The following is a 17,786-nucleotide window of genomic DNA, read 5'->3' on the forward strand; positions in this document are numbered from 1 at the left end:
TCTTCTGGAGCTTGACGGTGGTCCCGGCGTAGAGGGCGTTGCCGTAGTCCAGTCGGCTGGTGACGAGGGCCTGGGTGACGGTCTTCCTGGTCTCTGTGGGGATCCACCAGAAGATCTTCCGTAGCATGCGTAGGATGTTGAAGCACGCCGAGGAGACGCTGTTGACTTGCCTGGTCATGGCGAGGGAGGAGTCCAGGATGAAGCCCAGGTTTCGTGCATGGTCTGTCGGTTTGGGTGCGGTGCCCAGGGCGGGAGGCCACCAGGAGTCGTCCCAGGCGGAGGGTGAGGAGCCCAGGATGAGGACCTCCGTCTTGTCCGAGTTCAGTTTCAGGCGGCTGGTCGTCATCCACTCGGCTACCTCTCTCATCCCTTCGTGCAGGTTGGCTCTGGCGGCGGCGGGGTCGTTGGTCAGGGAGAGGATCAGCTGGGTGTCGTCGGCGTAGGAGATTATGCTGAGGTGGTGTTTGCGTACGATGGCCGCGAGGGGGCTCATGTAGACGTTGAAGAGGGTGGGGCTCAGTGATGATCCTTGGGGGACGCCGCAGATGACTTCGGAGGCCTCTGACTTGTACGGTGGTAGGCGGACTCTCTGTGTTCTTCCGTCGAGGAAGGAGATGATCCATTCCAGCGGTGTGTGAATGAGACGCATGCAAGACCGCGAGACGAGCTGAGAAAGGAGGGGAACTGCTGCAGAGGGGACGAGTGACGTCAGCGTAGAGCCGCGCTGGGATTGGCCGGCTGGTGTAGAACCGCGCTGGGATAGGCTGGTTAGCGAGAGCCGCGCAGGGATTGGTAGTTTGTCATCGGGAAGTAAATAAGGAAGAGTAATTAAGGAAAATCATAGATTCTTGAAAATGAAGTGTTTTAAACGTTTAAGGGCGATCTTTAAGAGAGATAGAGGAAACTCGTATGCAGGGGAAGAAGCCCCACCGGAAGGCACACCAGCTTATTATATGGCTGTGAATGTAGGGTTACACTCAATACTATGGATCTCCGAGTGGAGTAAGCTAACAGAAGGAAATGAGGAACTGACGTTCCCGAGATACGGGACGTTTAGGGTAGAAGCATTGAACCAACTGAAAGCGGTAATGCTCGCAACGAGACCTCTACCGAGGCCAACACAGTTCGAAGCCCTCAATGCATGGTTCAGGGCGGCACACGACAAGAGCTTGAATAGGCGCCAAGAAAGAGTGAGACGATCGGTAAGAGCAGTGCAGGATGCTAAATGGGACGATGAAGCTAAAAAATGGAGGGTGCAAAAGATAGAAGCAGACAAATTGTACCCAATGCTAGAGGCTACGGGAGAAAAGAAGCCTCTAGAAGAAGATGAGGACAGCGAGTCGGATGATGGTCTGATAGAGAGGCTATTGATGGACAGACCACCTCCGTACAACAGAGAAGTCGAAAGTCCCGAATTACAGCAGGGGGACGGGGCTAGGCAGGGGGAATATAAACCGCTCCCCACATCAGAGTGGGACCCCAAGAAAGGTGAGGAAGTACCTCAATCTAGTCCCATACAGAGAGTAGTAGGAAGGTTTGTGGTCCAGAAGGTGCCAGAAACGGAGCGTGCAAAATCGTATCAACTGCCGGATGCTCTACAAGTACCTGTTACCATAGGTCCTATAGTGTCAATCTACAACCCGGAGGGAGCCCAGCAGGAGGAACAGGCACGGTGGGACAGGGAAAGGGCAGAGATGGAAAGTAGGAATAATACGATCAATTCCCAAAGGCAGTTGCTAGGACCAAGGAGTCGGAGTACCCCATTGGATCCAGTAACGGATCCCTGGATAGAACAGGGGGGTCAGAGAGGACAGATGGATCTGAGGGGACCGAAACCGAAATCCTTTAAGGAATTAAGGGAGTACTTGAAAGAATGGGATGCTGCAGTAGAGACTCAGAATAAAAGAATAGAAACAGAAGCAGAATGGAGAGATCAGGATAACAGGATCCTCTCTCACTGCGGAGCTGGCGAAAGCAGTCCGGAGTGGGAGGGAGGGAGTCAAGGAAGCAAAGGAGATATTTGCCATACCATCAGTGGCAATAGACAAATGTGTGAAGACAAGAGTACAGGGTGTGGGGGAGTGCCTCGCCTCATCCTTAGTGAGGGAGAACGAAAGACGCAGGAGTACCGAGATAGTTTCAGGTGCACTCACCATGCCCGGGCGAAAATGTGCGACATTGGAATCACGAGAGTATAGGGAGTCGCGAAGGGTCTCGCCATGCATCCGGTGATCACGGACGAGATCGCGGAAACATGGAGGGCCGTGAAGGATCTTATTGTTTATTGAGCGACACCAGACAGCAAGGGAGTTGCAGTGATATAGAACAGAACGGAGGATCCTATCTCGCATCTAAAGAGACGGGACCGAAAAGACAGGATGCAGTGATGGGGAATAGATCATTGTTCCACCATACCCCAAGGGAAGATGGGAAAGCTTGGGATCTAGAGAGGTGGGAACAAAGAGAAGCAAGAAGGACGCCTCATAACTCACCTGTACCTAGACGTAGGACTCGTAGTGGGGGTGAGAGAGATGTAAAAGAACCACCTAGGAGTGAGGTACTGAGAGCTGAGATAAAAGCAAAACGGCTTGATGTAATGAGTTTAAAATCAGACTTAGAGGAAATAATAGACGGCACATTGCCAATGGAAAGGATAGAGCTGTACGAACCGGATGAAATACTGTTTATGTCTAAGGACGTTACTCGGAAAGCGAGGTCAGTTCATGAAAAATTATCTGAGTTGGCAGACAGGTATATGATAGACCTTTCACGAACTAAAGCTTTACAGGGTAACCATAGGTTAAATTGCACGGATCAGGATCTAGATGAGCGTAGGACGATTGGGCTGAAAATACACATAAAGGAACTGATCCTGAGTATCAGATTGTGGAGGAATTTGGATAAATGGGAGGAAAGATGGTCCAAGAGGGGATCCGTCAGAAGGAGTACACTTACGAGGTCCCCGGACGGAGAGCTAATGCGAATGGAAGCTTTCCCTTTGCGAGAAATCGCGAACGGAAGCTACGTGCATGTGCCCTGGAGTAGGGGGGATTTAGCGGCATTTACCAATTCCTTTCCAAAGCTAAGGGAGAATCCTGTCGAGTGGTACAAACAGGTAGAGAGGTTCGTGAAGATCTCTAAGGTGCTGTGGGTCGACTTGAACACCCTGTTTGACATTGTAGTACCCGGAGATTTGTGGACAGCATGTAAGCTTAATGTCGAATGGCCCATTTGTGAACCCGAGAGGGATCCCCGGACAAATGGACCATCAGAGAGGGTCATGGAAAAGTACGAGAGGGTAATGGCATGGTTAAAAGAGAAGGTGCCGTTGCAGGACATAGACTGGGTTAAAATAGATCGAACAACTCAGGAACCTAAAGAGACCGTTCACCAGTTCTATGAGAGATTGCTGAAAGCATTCAAACAGTACAGTGGATTGGACGTGATGGATCCTAAGGACATAGGACAGTTTGTGTCGAAGTTTGTCCTAGGTTTGAGACCGGACATAAGCTTAATGATTCAACAGCATTTGATCTGTTGGCAAAACAAACCTTTAGATGAGATTCTGAGGTATGCGAGGTACTGTAGCGATGAAATAGATTCGAAAGCTAAGAAACTTAAGGAGAAGCTGATGCTGGTGCAGATGCAATCAGCTGGAAAGGGTGGACAGCGACAACAGGGAGCAGGAACACTAGGAAAGAAACAGAATAATCAAAGCAGAGATGAGGAGGAAAGACCGAGACCGAGTATAGATATCGCGACACTGAAAAAGACAACGAGGTGCCATCAGTGTAACGAGGTAGGACATTGGAGACGTGAGTGTCCTTATAATATCGAGACGGGGGAATTAGAACAGGAGGAGGATGAGGTTCAGAATAGCCTGGTAAAGGGAACAGCAGTCCCGAAGGGAAAGTTTATCAAACGGGGGACTCAGACTCCTCGAGCTCAGTTCCCTCAACCGCCTCGCATTGCAAATGGAGGAAAAACCTATAGACAACTGCCACTGTTCGTAGGAGGAGAAGAATGCTACTACGTTGATCCTCTTACGGGACAACGAGTGAATAGAGAAGAAGACTGCACTCTAGGAGCAGCCCTGGAGGTAGACCAGAGAGGACCATACGTGGAAGCTGAAGTAGCTGGATGTCCTACAACCTTTTTGGTGGATACGGGGGCCACTCGATCCACTTTGAGATCAGCGGTAGTCCCAGGTCTGCCAATGTCGGGAGAGACGATTCAGGTGGTAGGAGTCGCAAATAGGAGAATGACGAATCCTCTGACAGAATCAGTGTCAGTGAAGATAGGGAATTACAGTGATGAACATCAGTTTGTGATTTGTGATTCTAGCCCTGTGTGTCTGCTAGGAAGAGATCTGTTGTGTAAACTAAATTGCACAATATATTGCACACCTGAAGGAGTAGAAGTGCAGACTAACGATGATGATGCCGACTTTAAGGTTGTAAACTCGCAGGGATGCGTGGAACTATACCCTACCTTAACGGTGGAGGAGCTTCCACAGGATTTGAAGGAGACTGTGTCAGCTGAGGTGTGGGATTTTACTGGAGAAGAAATAGGACTGATCAAAGGAGTAGAACCGGTAAAGATCATGGTAAAGCCCAATGCCGAGTACCCAAGAACACCACAATATAAGTTGACACCGGAGACGATTGCAGGAATAAAGCCTGTGATCGAATCCATGATTAAACAGGGAATACTGAAGGAGATCGTGGGAAGTCCATGTAACTCCCCGATTATGGGTTTGCAGAAGCCTAGTGGAAAATACAGAATAGTGCAGGATCTTCGAAATATAAATAATATTGTTGTTTCATGTTGCCCAGTGGTACCGAATCCATCAGTGATATTGTTTCAGATACCGTTCCAAGCTGAATGGTTCACAGTGATAGACTTGTGCCAGGCTTTCTTTTCAATCCCTTTAGATGAGGAGAGCCAGTATCTGTTCGCTTTTAAGCTGGAAAATCGCGTTTTAACATGGTGTCGTATTCCCCAGGGGTATACAGAAAGCCCATTGATTTTTAAGCAGCTGTTGAAGAAAAATTTTGAAAGTCTAGTACTGCCTATGAACTCGGTTCTGGTCCAGTACATAGACGACCTACTTGTGGCGTCAGAAACTGAGGAAGCTTGCAAAACAGACACCATCGCCTTACTAAATCACTTGGCCGAGAACGGACACAAGGTGTCTCCAAGTAAATTGCAGTATTGTCTGACCGAAGTGCAATACTTGGGCCACAGGATTGAAAAGGGAAAACGGAAGGTGTCTCCAGACAGAATAGAGGCGATCATGAAAATGAATGCGCCTAAAACACAAAGAGAAGTCAGAATGTTCCTAGGCATGGTTGGTTATTGTCGGCAGTGGATAGCTAATTTTTCACTGAAGGCAAAACCTTTACAAAAACTGACGCACAAGGGGGTGAGTGATCCGGTACCATGGGACAAAGATTGTTTGATGGCATTTTTGCAGCTGAGGGAGGACTTGTGTCGTGCCCCGGCTTTGGGAATGCCTGACTACGAGAAACCATTTTTGCTTTACTGCTGTGAAAGGGAAGGTTGCGCTTTAGCAGTTTTGGCCCAGATACACGGAAATGCCCGTAGACCAGTTGCATATTTTTCGGCTACCTTAGATCCAGTAGCCGCAGCGTTGCCCGGATGTCTCAAATCCGTTGCTGCAACGGGTGTCAGCATTGAAAGGAGTGAAAATGTGGTTATGGGACATCAGTTAGTGGTGTACGTGCCGCATTCTGTGGAATTGTTAATGACCAGGACCAAGACTCAGCATCTGACGAATAGCAGGCTCACACGCTACGAGCAAGTCATATTGGCTGCTGAGAATGTGACCCTAAAGAGATGCTCTGTTTTGAATCCTGCTACTTTGATGCCACTTCCAAATGATATTGATGATGAAATTTGTACAGATCATGACTGCCTTGATGTGACTGAACTATGCACCAAACCGAGACCAGATATCGTAGATGAACCATTGACTGACCCCGATGAAATATTCTTTGTTGATGGTTCATGCGTAAGAGACGATATCGGTCAGCTGAGAGCAGCATATGCAGTTTGTACAATTACCGGGGTAGTGGAAGCCGCCTGCCTGGAAGGAGTACATTCCGCTCAGGTAGCTGAAATCATTGCTTTGACCCGTGCCTGTTTGGCAGGCAACAAAATTCGAGTCACCATATACACCGATAGCCAGTATGGTTTCGGGGTAGTTCATGACTATGGGCAGTTGTGGTCTCAAAGAGGTTACATGACCTCCTCGGGTTCTCCTATTAGGAATGGAGAATTCGTGAGATTATTGTTAGACGCATTGCAAGGTCCAACAGCCATAGCGGTTGTTAAATGCGCCGCGCACACAAAGAATACAGATTTTGTGTCGCAAGGAAACCGATATGCAGATGAAGTTGCACGTTATTGTGCGGAACAGGGGTATTCTCACACCAAGGTAGAAGTGGGGGGAATACAAGAAAGAACTGATTTGACTATGTTGTTAGACACTGTAGACACGTGGGATGAACTGAAGTGTGTCCAGGAGAATGCGCCTGATTTTGAGAAAAAAGCATGGGAAACAGCAGGTTGTACCAAAAGTGAGATGAATTTTTGGATTTCTGCAGATGGGGGAGCAGTTTTACCAAACAAAGTTGTTAGTCCAATGGCAAGGAGATTGCATGGACCAGCACACATAGGTAGAGATGCCATGGTGAGAGTCTTCAGACAAACGTGGTATAATCCGAAGTTTAGAGTAGCGGCAGAAGCAGTATGTCAGCGTTGTGCGATCTGTCAGCAACTAAACGTAGGAAAAAGAACACCAGTCACATTAAGTCACATAGGGAGATCTGGGGGGCCTTTCAATAGAATGCAGCTGGATTTTATTGAAATGCCCAAGTGCAATCGACTCAGATACGTCTTAGTGATTGTCTGTATATTTTCCAGATGGGTTGAAGCTTATCCTACACGTAGGTGCGATACACTTACAGTAGCGAAATTGTTGCTTAGAGAGTTGATACCGAGGTTTGGGGTGCCAGCCTCTTTGGAATCAGACAGAGGAACTCATTTCAACAGCGAAATAGTGAAGATGCTATGTTCAGCCTTGAGCATAGACCAGAAGCTCCATTGTAGTTATCGACCAGAAGCTTCGGGATTGTAGAACAAATCAACAGCACAATAAAATCCAGACTCGCCAAAGTTTGTTCATCGACATCCCTGAGTTGTCCTGATGCACTTCCATTGGTCCTTATGAGCATACGTAGCACACCAGATAGAAGAACAGGTCTCTCTCCACACGAGGTGCTAATGGGGAGAGCTATGAGACTGCCATCGGTTCCGACTGCAGCATTGTTGAACATCACAGACGATTTGATCTTGGACTACTGCAAGGGACTATCTGATGCCATTCAATCTGTGTCCCTCCAGGTCCAGGCTGCAGAGGTTCCATCAGCTCAAGATCTGTGCCATGACCTGTGTCCAGGGGACTGGGTCCTTGTGAAGAAGCATGTCAGGAAGAACGGTCTAGACGTGCGCTGGCGTGGACCATTTCAAGTCATACTAGTTACGAACACTGCAGTAAAGTGTGGAGGCTTGCCCAACTGGATACACGCCTCACACACCCGAAGAGTTCCAGCACCTCTGGAAGAAACAGCTCCTCTCTCGGATGAAAATCCAGCAGAAAGCGGAGAAGCCACAGAGAGGGAAAGTCAAGCTGTAGAGGTGATTGAAGAGGCTGAGCCTGTGTCGGAACAGGCTGATGACGGTCAGGACACCAGTGAGACCGAAGCTGTCTCAGAAGAGGAAAGTAGTTGGGAATTCGAGTCAGACACCGAACAACCTACAAGTGATCAAGAGACGAGTCCAAGAACAAGGAGCAGGAGGGCAAGAAATGGAGAAGCTAGTTGGCCGGAAAGAAGGAGAAGGTCAACCTTGAGAGCAGATCCAGAGAGAACTCTTGTCCCGAACTCTGAAGATTCAGATCTAGACGAAGGAACCACGGACTCAGGTTCTGAGAGTCCGAGAAGATCCAGGAGGGTACGTGTGCCCTGCAGAAGATACGCCACCCCAGAGTGGACTTATCTAGCAGATGTCTTGGGGACAGAGATCTGGGAGAGTGAGAGAAGTGCAGGTGATCAATCTCGATCCGATTGTGGCAGTGGAGATATGGATGTTGACGCCTGGAATCGAGACTGAGGGGTTACTGACCTTCACACTTCCCATTCCCCTTTACCTAAGTCGGATCAAAGACCTAGTGCTAAATCGATTAGAGTTTCCGACTTTTGGTCATCCAATACCAGCACAAGAAGAAAAAGTCATTCGTTTAGAACTATTGGAATATGTTATTAGAGCTGCAAGTACGAGAATCATTGTAGATGCATAAAGACATTTGTGTTTAAGCTATAAAGAAGAAGATAACCTAGCGCCGAGTGGAAAGAAGAATAAAATTAGGGATTACATTTAGAGGACGGAGAAGGGTTAAGGTTGTCTGTTGCTAAAGATAAAGGACATTGGTGTGAAAAAGAGACTTTTTGTTGGTTAAAAGAGCTTCACAGGCTGAGAAAGCAAATAAAGCAAATAAAGACTTGAAAAAGAAAACTTTTCTTCGAAAAAGAAAGAGCTACATTGTTTGATAACATGGAGAATGGCAACCCAAACCGAAAAGCCAAATGCATAATAGGTACACTAATAGCAGTAGTAATTTTTCTTATTATCACAGTAGTTACCATATCATACATAGTAGGACATGCAAGCGTGAAGGAGACAACAGATGTAAAGCCTGTAACGACTTTGAAACCTGCTCTTGTAGGGAAGAAGGAGGAGAGCAATGTAATCTGTGAAAAGGCGTTACTGGCAGATGAAGCTCGTAGGTTACTCATAGACGAGTCGCAGGGAAATTTTAAATCAAATGCATATGCCAAGCTATTGTACGAGTATATCGATGCCATGGAGGCCAAAGATTGTTATGTTTGTATGCAATTGCCGGCTTCTGTAGATGAAGGCATCAGATATCATCACCTCCCACTGACATATGGGATAGCATGTAGTTTATTGCTCAGTATATTTTATGATAGAGAAGGGTTTGAGTACTACTTTTCAAATTATGATTCGGTACTGCCTGAAGTCCCGAATTATAAACAAATGAATAAGTGGGACTACTACAAAAAGGAAGATAGATTGGCAAAATTCTTTCTTCCTTGGGATACATTAGATACTTCATATGCACGCCGAAATAATCTGACTTGCAAAGTGTCAGAGGTAGAGAAGAAATTCATTGGACAAGTAGATGACAGATACAGGAGGCAGAAGATTCTAAAAATGTCAGGACAGTGGAAAACAGATTGGACCGAAGAAGAAAAGGCACATAAAAAGAAAGGTAGTAATGGTCCAATAGCTTTGGATAGAACGCAGAAAGGAAAGTTATGTTTAACTCGAAGCAAGACATATTATGAGAGTGTATTTGTAGGTGAAGTTAATTGTGAACATGCTTTCAGGTTAGAGTATTATACGAAAGATTTTATGAAAGATATGCAAGCGATTCCTAATGTATATTTTGTATGTGGAAGAAATGCCTATGTATAACTGCCTGACAATTGGTATGGTTCGTGTTATTTGGCAATTGTCTTCCCCAAAATATATCATGCAAAAGATTTAGAGATCATAGAAGGAAAGGCTTCGACAAGAGCGAAAAGAGAAGTAGGAGATGCTGAGGTAGTTGGAGACATATTTGGAGCAATGTTTCCTCTTTTAGGTTTGGTACTTAACGATGTTAAGATCAGGAGACTAGCTACAGTTGTGGATAGATTATCTGCAAGTACTGCAAGGTCATTGATGCTAGTGGAAGGAGAGATGCAGTCGATTAGAGCAATGGTTCTTCAGAACCGTCTTGCTTTAGATGTTCTGCTAGCAAAAGAGGGCGGAGTCTGCAAGGCTCTGAAGGTCCAGGAATGTTGTACTTATATTCCAGACAATTCAAAACCACTTGAGAAAGTTATACAGAACATTACAGAGATACATCAAGAAATCGAAGATTTAACAAAAGTAAATGTTTGGGAAAAAGTAGGACATGGAATGGGAAAGGTTGGAGATTGGTTTGCCAATCTTGGTAAAAGTGTTGTTTGGTACATCTTGAAACCTGTCTTAATAATATTGATTTGCATAATCATATTGTTGGGTTTAGTGAGACTGTACAAATGGTATAGGACGAACCGGTTACAAAGGTCCATGAGAGAGCAAGAAAGGAGATTAGCTGCTTTACAAGATCAACAGTATAAAAGTTTGAGAGCTCTCGAGACGATGAAAAGAGGGAATCTTGTAACTAGTTCTGTGTAAAGAGTCATTCAAATTGAGGTGTTAGTGATGACCCCTAGAGGTCATCAAAGGGGGGAACTGAGAGAGCGCAATTTGAATGAAAAGTATATCTGTACCATATTTACAAGCCTATAACGCAAACGTAGAACTTGTAATATGAAGTTAGCACTTGTAGCGTAAAGTTAGCATATGTAACTTGAATAATAGGAAATGTACTTGTATTTACACTAGAATACATTAGTATTAGAAAGGCCCGTATACATATAGGATGGGCTAAAGTAGAAATGTGTAAATGTTTACGAACAGTAGAACGTGCTAAACAGAGAATATACGTATGTAATTATTAAACAGAGAAGAAGGCGAAATGCAAAGCAAAGAAATGTGCAGACTATATAGCACTGTGTAAGAAACGAGAGTATAACGTTGTATTTTATGTAATATGGATTCGCTTATAATCAATGATTTGCTAATTCAAATATATGTGTGTTAAAAGTTATACTGTGTAGAAGAGTTTGTAGAAATGTTAGAATAGTGTGGTCATGTGTGATTTTAACCTAACTGACCAAGGGTTTGCAAGAGTGTAGTTCACTGCATGTAATTTAGTGGACTCACAGGAATAGGGATAGCTTTGATCTGAACGTGCGAGCCAAGAGTCAAAGGTCTTGTTAAATTTAGAGTGACAATGCTGGACGAAGTTTATGGCCTAATGAGATAAGAGACGCTTGGAATTTGGGGTCTTGTTTAGAAGTGACTGTTCACAGGACCAAAAGAGGTTATAATCACAACTGTAATGAATAGAGTTCTTTTGAGGTGATAGACTTTGGACTGAAAGTGTCAACTGGAATGTCATGAGGTTACCAGCACGAAGATGAAGATGGCGCCTAAGAAGCAAGGTCAACTTAACGGACGACGCGAAGAGACAAAGCTATGGAAAGAACTAGAATGAGATCATGTGAAATGTGTATGTGGTGGGCGTCAAAGGGGCGTTCCACCTATACTGTGATTGTGTATTTAGGGACAGCACCCAGGGGAGAGGTTAGCTCAGAGCAGATGGCCTGAAGACAAAGCGCAGAGCAGAGGGAAGAGAGCAGTAGGCCGAGGACCCTTAGAGAGCGGATGGGTAGGCAGAGAGGGTACTGCTTCTCGACATAGGTTACCATTAGAGGTTAAGAAAGTTTGAACTTCTTTTGGAAGTCAAACTGCTGACACCTTTTTAGGTAAAAGGACTTGCTAGTAGGGATGTCATCTAGCATAGAGTAGGGACAGATTTAACTTGTTTATTCTCTTTTTGTAGATGACGCAACAGATCCACTTTGTGTCTATGCTTTTCAATTTGCTGATTCTGGAATTGATTTTGATTGTATTCTTTTGTAGACTAAGATTCTTTAGGGAATTTATGTTCCTTTTAGTTCCTGTATATTTGTTGAATCTTATCCTGAGAGGATTGTATATGCAATTGATTCTGATTTTATATTAAACTTTTAAACTTTACCAGTCGTAAGTGGTTCTTCAGAGTTGCGTCAGTCTATGGGGTTGATTTAACTCATGCGGGGTTTGCCTTTTACTCAATGACAGATAATAATCGATCCAAAATTGGAAGAATGAGATAGGTATCTAGGTGATCAGAAAAGGTATCAAAATCTCATTCCCCGCACTTAAAACACAAATTTACAGTTATGAAGGATTATGAATTACAAATCTTTAGACATCAAACATTACATTTCTGGATGCTCCCAAACAAAAGATATAATTTATTAAAGGTAATAACGTAACCCAATGTTATGTTATGGAACAAATATGCTATACAGTAGTGAAAACAAAATGTACGAGTTTTTTACTTCCAGGACATCTAAAACTGAAAAGTACATGTCCAACTTTTTCAATAAAATGCACCCTGCCCCAGGGACTTTGTAGATCATACGCTAAGGGTGACTTATTTGTATTGCAGAGTGAGTTTTAGGATTGCAAATGACTTATTTTGTTATTGGCAGTTTAAAACTGCACATATGCTGCAATTACAGACCTGAGACATGTTTAAACAGGCTACCTAAGTGGGTGGCACAATAGGTGCTCCAGGCCCACTGATAGCATTTAAATTACAGGTCCTGTGTATATGTAGCACCACTTTTCTTGGAACTTATATGTAAATGAAATGTGGTAATTCGGTGGAAGCCAATTTTACCATATTTTACGGAGTGAGTACAAGCACGTTAGCACTGGTTAGCTGTGGTAAGTTCACAAAGTCCTAAGTCCCAACAAAATCGAATTCATCAAAATGGGAGGGGGAAACCAAATGTTTGGGGATAGAGGGACAAGTGCAGTACAAGTGTCTCTCCCCTTTCCAAAGGTACCTCTTCCATGGTGATTGGAGCTCGGAGGTGACATGGTACTCTGGGAATCATGCTATATCATTAGCCAAGAATCGCACAGAATAAAAGCAGACTAAGCTGATAGGCTACATTTACTTTCACTTTCAGTTATGATGACATCAGTGCACCGTGCACATTGATAATTTATTCAAAATACTTTTAGGGCAACAGTCGAATCCCTTTCTAGCAGTGCTGGGTGGGGCCTTTATTGGAATACTCTATAGTGCAACCAGAGGATTTCCCTGATCTAGGTGTGATGATTTTACCTCAATATCCTCAGCCCTGTGAAGCTTATGTGGAACAAATAATGGTCATGTCCTCGACACTACCACTAAAGTAGAAAACATAGAGTAGCTGCATATGTATGATCAAATAAAAGTTCAAGTCAGTATCAGACTATGAGAATAAAATACTATCTTCGGTATTTGAAAGCTTAATAGTAAGGGAAAGTGTTTTTTAATAAATCATGTGGTTGGACTACAGACAGACATGTTATTCAGTTTGGTAATACCAACAACAGACTGTTAACATGTGCAAATACATATATTTAGGCAATGAAAGGTATTTAAGACTTAAAAATGCATTCTGCGAAATCCTGTATGCTAGCATCAACATTTTGCCATATGTGTCCCATGTCCCAAAATCACCCCTGTGTATCAGCAGCAGCATTTTCCCACGGTTGCCTCTTATGATTAAAGTTACCTCGAATATGCCAGTGTCAGCATTAGGCCACATATGCTTCTTATGCCAAGAATTGCTTCCAGTATGTCAATATGCAGGATTAACATAATTACAGAAGAACTCAAACTCACTCTTGTCCACATTCACTCATTTACACTCCTTCTGACTCACACTCATTCACATTAAAATCGCACTCACACAAACTCCTCTGACTCACTCCCAATGCTCCATCACACCTAAATCGTTCACTCATACTCTCTCTGCTACTCTCACTCCCAGTCACTTGAACTTTACTCTTACTTACAAACAACTCACACTTATTCTCTCTCACCTTGACTCACAAATTCTCACTCACAGTTACACTTACTGTCATTCGTTGTCACATATACTTTTGCTCTTACACAAACAAACAGACACATAGAGAGGGCTTATTTCCAAGCCCATTGCGCCGCCTCTGCATCACTTTTATTGAGGCACCGACTGCGCAATGGACTTTCCCATATTTACAAGGACATATAATGTCACCCTGCCTGACTTTTCATGGCCTTGAAAAAATGTTTCCCTTTCACACATCTCGGTGAAAGGGGCGTGCGATGGATGTTGCTGTGCGTGTTCACGCAACATCCATGTACCTTAACAGATTCATAGATTTACAACATTTTGTAAACCTGGGAATGCGTCAGAATCCTAACGAGGAGAAATACTTTAATTCTCCTCGACTTTTTCCATTTTCTACGTGTGCTGAATTTTGCAGCACGGATAGAAAGAGAAAAAATGCCTTTAATGATTACTTTTGTGCAGGAAGGCAAACTTTCCTGCACAATACCAATCATCCCCTCAACGCTACCACCCCTGCAAAATGAGGCATGCGTGCCTGCGCTGGCGCACGGCTGCTGTTTGTGCACTGGCGCTGGGGAGAAGGAGAGGAAAGCACTGTATCTTGTAGTTACAGCACATTCCTGCCTGGCAGGAAGGCTTGCTGTGCTGCTGTGCATCAAAATATTTAAAATGGAATCCTAAATCTCTATCGCTAATCTACATGCACACACATGACATTTGACTTTTTTTTTTTTACGAAGGGTCTGGTGCTGGATGGAGATGTGGTGTATAAAGAAAGGGTCCCTGTAGAACAGTATACCTTAATTTGAATTTATTTAAAGAAAGTAAAGTCAAAAACATACAAAAACACTGTAAATTAATCACAATGAATAAACCAAAATACTTGGTAAATAACAGTGCCCCAAGGAAAGGAAGTGGGAGTGGGATAGCGTGATGCTGTGAGGGAAAAGGACAGTGAAAGGATAAAGTTTGTGACAACTTTTAAATATCGAATTTCATTCGAAATACAGTCAAATTTCAAAGGCTTCAGATCCCTGAGCCAAAATGGGGGATCATAACATATCCCGTTGTACTTAAAGCAATCTATGTTGACACAGGTATATCTAAATTAATGCAGGCGTGTCAACTGAAAAGAGGGTGGATGGAGATGTGGGTCAGGATCCCAGCTCCAGTAAACTGCAAGCTGGAACTTGAGCAGCCAAGTGCTGGTGCCAGCTGTGAGCTTCTTGCTTTTTCACCTCAGTCTCTCCTAACTCGTCACAGGATGGGAGTGTGGTCAGTGAGACTCCTGATGAGATGGAAAAGGATAAAGTTACAGAATGATTAATGGATGGCTCGGCCACAGCTGTACTTAAATATAAAGCACGCCAGTCTACCTGCAATGGTGACACTGCAGTGCATCGCAGAGTGCCAGTTAGGCAGGTCAGACCCTGAGGACAGGGTTGAGACTTCACCAGTTCTAATTAAGTGGTATTACAGCTAGCACAGGCACTTCTATGCTCTAACATTAACCATAAGACAGATTTACTGCCCCAGGGAAGCTGCAGCTGGACCTGAGAGTCAGCTTTTATATTATACCAATATAATTAATGGGGATTTTTTACTATTGGAAATAAAGAGGGCAGAGCCCTAACGTACATAAACGTACATAAAGCCGAACCACCACGGTCAGTAGGTGACCCCAAAGATACAAAAGATTGTTTATGCAAACAAGAATATTGTACTTGCAACATATTTGCTATTCATGGAGTGCATGCTCTTTTGAATGTCTACCAGAACATTATGGAGAAGTGTGGCTCAATGGTTAGAGGCGGCAGACCCGAAAGCTGAGATCGGCCCGGGACCAGGGTTCGATTCCCAACGCGGCAGGGTCTTGGGTCAAAATGTCCGCGGGCCTGATAATTCTCGCCTCGGTGCCAACTCCAACCTTGAGTTCCACTCTGCAACTCTGGGCAATAGCTTGCTTAATCTTCACAACGGCCCCTTCAACGCAGGGGATGCCTGGTCTCCCCTTGGAGGTGCCCAGCAGGGACCATCTCACTGGGATAGCCAGGACGGGTTCCCCAGCGGTATACAGCGCCGGGACGCCTGCGGTGTGGGCAGCTGTGCGCTTTACAAGTATACAACATTTACATTTACATACACATGCAAACCAGAAAGCTATGCATACAACCAGTAATTGGATGCAAATTAGCATATAATGATTTAAACAATGGATTGCACAACTAAACCCATGTATTATGTGCACAAACCAGTATGAGCTAATGTATTGTGTCTATGAACCAGAATATTATACAGGTGCACTGTGTGTTACTCATGCAGTTCACTGTGATATACATAGTATGCTTTGCATAGAGCCAGTACATTATGAGAAAAGAGCTAAATCTTAACTGTAGTGTGTGTATGCAAGCCATATTATTAGAAACATAATCCAGTAAATCATAATCGCAAACAAGGACAGCCTCACCACAAATCAAAATATTACACACAAACTATTGTATTACACCTACACACCAGTATTTAGTTTACATACACCAATACACTAAACAGACACAGCAAGCAATATAAGGTGTTTAAAACCACATTTTTTAAACAATATGCTTTGGAACGCAAAGCAACTTGCTTGATATATGTACCAATAATTAGCCTACGTATTAACCAATGGATTAAAGTCACAAATCACTATTCCTGTATACAAACAAGCATAGTGAAGTTGCGCCTATTTATCTTGTATGATATGCTTCCGTATGTACAAAGAAACAAAATGATGTTTCATAAATCAATCATTCACTATGGTTGATATATAGCAATATGTGTTTCATCAATCAATCAGTGGATTTATAGAGTACAGCTTGTCACCTGTGAGGGTATCCAGGCACTGGCAGGGTCCGGTTGATTACCTCAATAGCAAGGTCTTTGGGGACTTTTGGAACTCGGGAAGAGAGTGGGAGGTTTGGAGAAGAAAAGGCAGCTTGTTCAATGTCTTTGCTGCTCGATAGGAGAAAGAACAACTTCAGCATCAGATGCTACGTTAGATGCAGGGGGTGATCGTTAGAGAAAGGGAAGCAGAGCAGATGTGTCTGGTGGGCTGATGAAAGTTCAGGTGGTGATTCAAGTAGGTAGGTCTGCAATTGTGCAAAGCATTGTATGTGTGGGCCAGGAGCTTGTACTGGCATCTTTTCTGTACAGGGATCCAGTAGAGTTCCCTGAGGTAGGGGGTGATGTGGGTTCATCTAGGGAGATCCAGTACAAGTCTGGCTGTAGCGTTCTGTATGGTCTCTAGTTGAAGGAGGAGGTGAGCTGTGATTCCTGTGTAGAGAGCATTGCCATAGTCCACAGAATTGACTGAAGACATCATGTTTATAGCTTGTTGTCCACAATGATGCCTAGGTTCCTAGAATGGTCAACAGGGGTAGGAGTAGGTCCAAATTCAGAGGGCTCCCAGGATGCGTCCATTAGGGGGCTTTTGTTTCCGAGGATGAGTACCTCGGTATTGTCTGTGTTGAGCTTCAGACAGTTGTCCATCATCCAGTTGGCGATGTCTGTCATGCAGTTGCGGAAGTTGGTCTTGGTGTTGGTGGTGTTTTTGGAGAAGGAGTGGATGGGTTGTATGTCATCGGCATGGGATATGATGTTGAGTCCGTGGGTCTTGACAGTGCAGGTCAGAGGTGTCATATAAGCATTGAAGAGAGTAGGGCTTAGCAAGGATCCTTGGGGTACTCCGCAGATGATTTCCTTGGGTTCGGAGATGAAGGTAGACTTTTTGCATACTTCCGGGAAGGAACTAGGTGATCCATCTGAGAGTGGCTTCTTGGATGCCTATGTAGTGCAGCCTTTTGATGAGCATGTGGTGGGAGACAGTATCAAAGGCTGTTGAGAGGTCTAGAAGGATCAAAGCCACACAGTCTCCAGTAGGGCTCAGATGTTGTCGGTAGAGACCATGAGGGCATTCGTGGTGCTGTGGTTGCTGCAGAATCTGGATTGGGATGAGTTGCATAGAAGGCTCTGTTCCAGATGTGAGGAGAGCTGTTGGTTAACAGTTTCTTCTAATACTTTAGCCGGAAACAGGAGCAAGGAGATTGGTCA

General features: G+C 44.3%; 1 protein-coding gene across 2 annotated transcripts in view; it reads right to left on the reverse strand.

Moving 5' to 3' along the window:
- Positions 1-17,786, reverse strand: part of LOC147734720 (uncharacterized) — a 57,199-nt gene that overhangs the window by 24,272 nt on the left and 15,141 nt on the right. Inside the window, exon 3 of one of the 2 annotated variants that reach the window (XM_086953617.1) lies at positions 14,490-14,988. The exons of the other annotated variant lie outside the window; for it this stretch is intronic. Coding sequence (XP_086809743.1) covers positions 14,855-14,988 — 134 coding nt within the window. The 3' untranslated portion in view covers positions 14,490-14,854. Of the gene's footprint in view, positions 1-14,489; positions 14,989-17,786 lie in introns of those variants that run through there. 2 annotated transcript variants of the gene reach the window in all.

This window comes from Lissotriton vulgaris, chromosome 1_2, assembly GCF_964263255.1.
Source record: "Lissotriton vulgaris chromosome 1_2, aLisVul1.2, whole genome shotgun sequence".
NCBI classification, from domain to species: Eukaryota; Metazoa; Chordata; class Amphibia; order Caudata; family Salamandridae; genus Lissotriton; species Lissotriton vulgaris.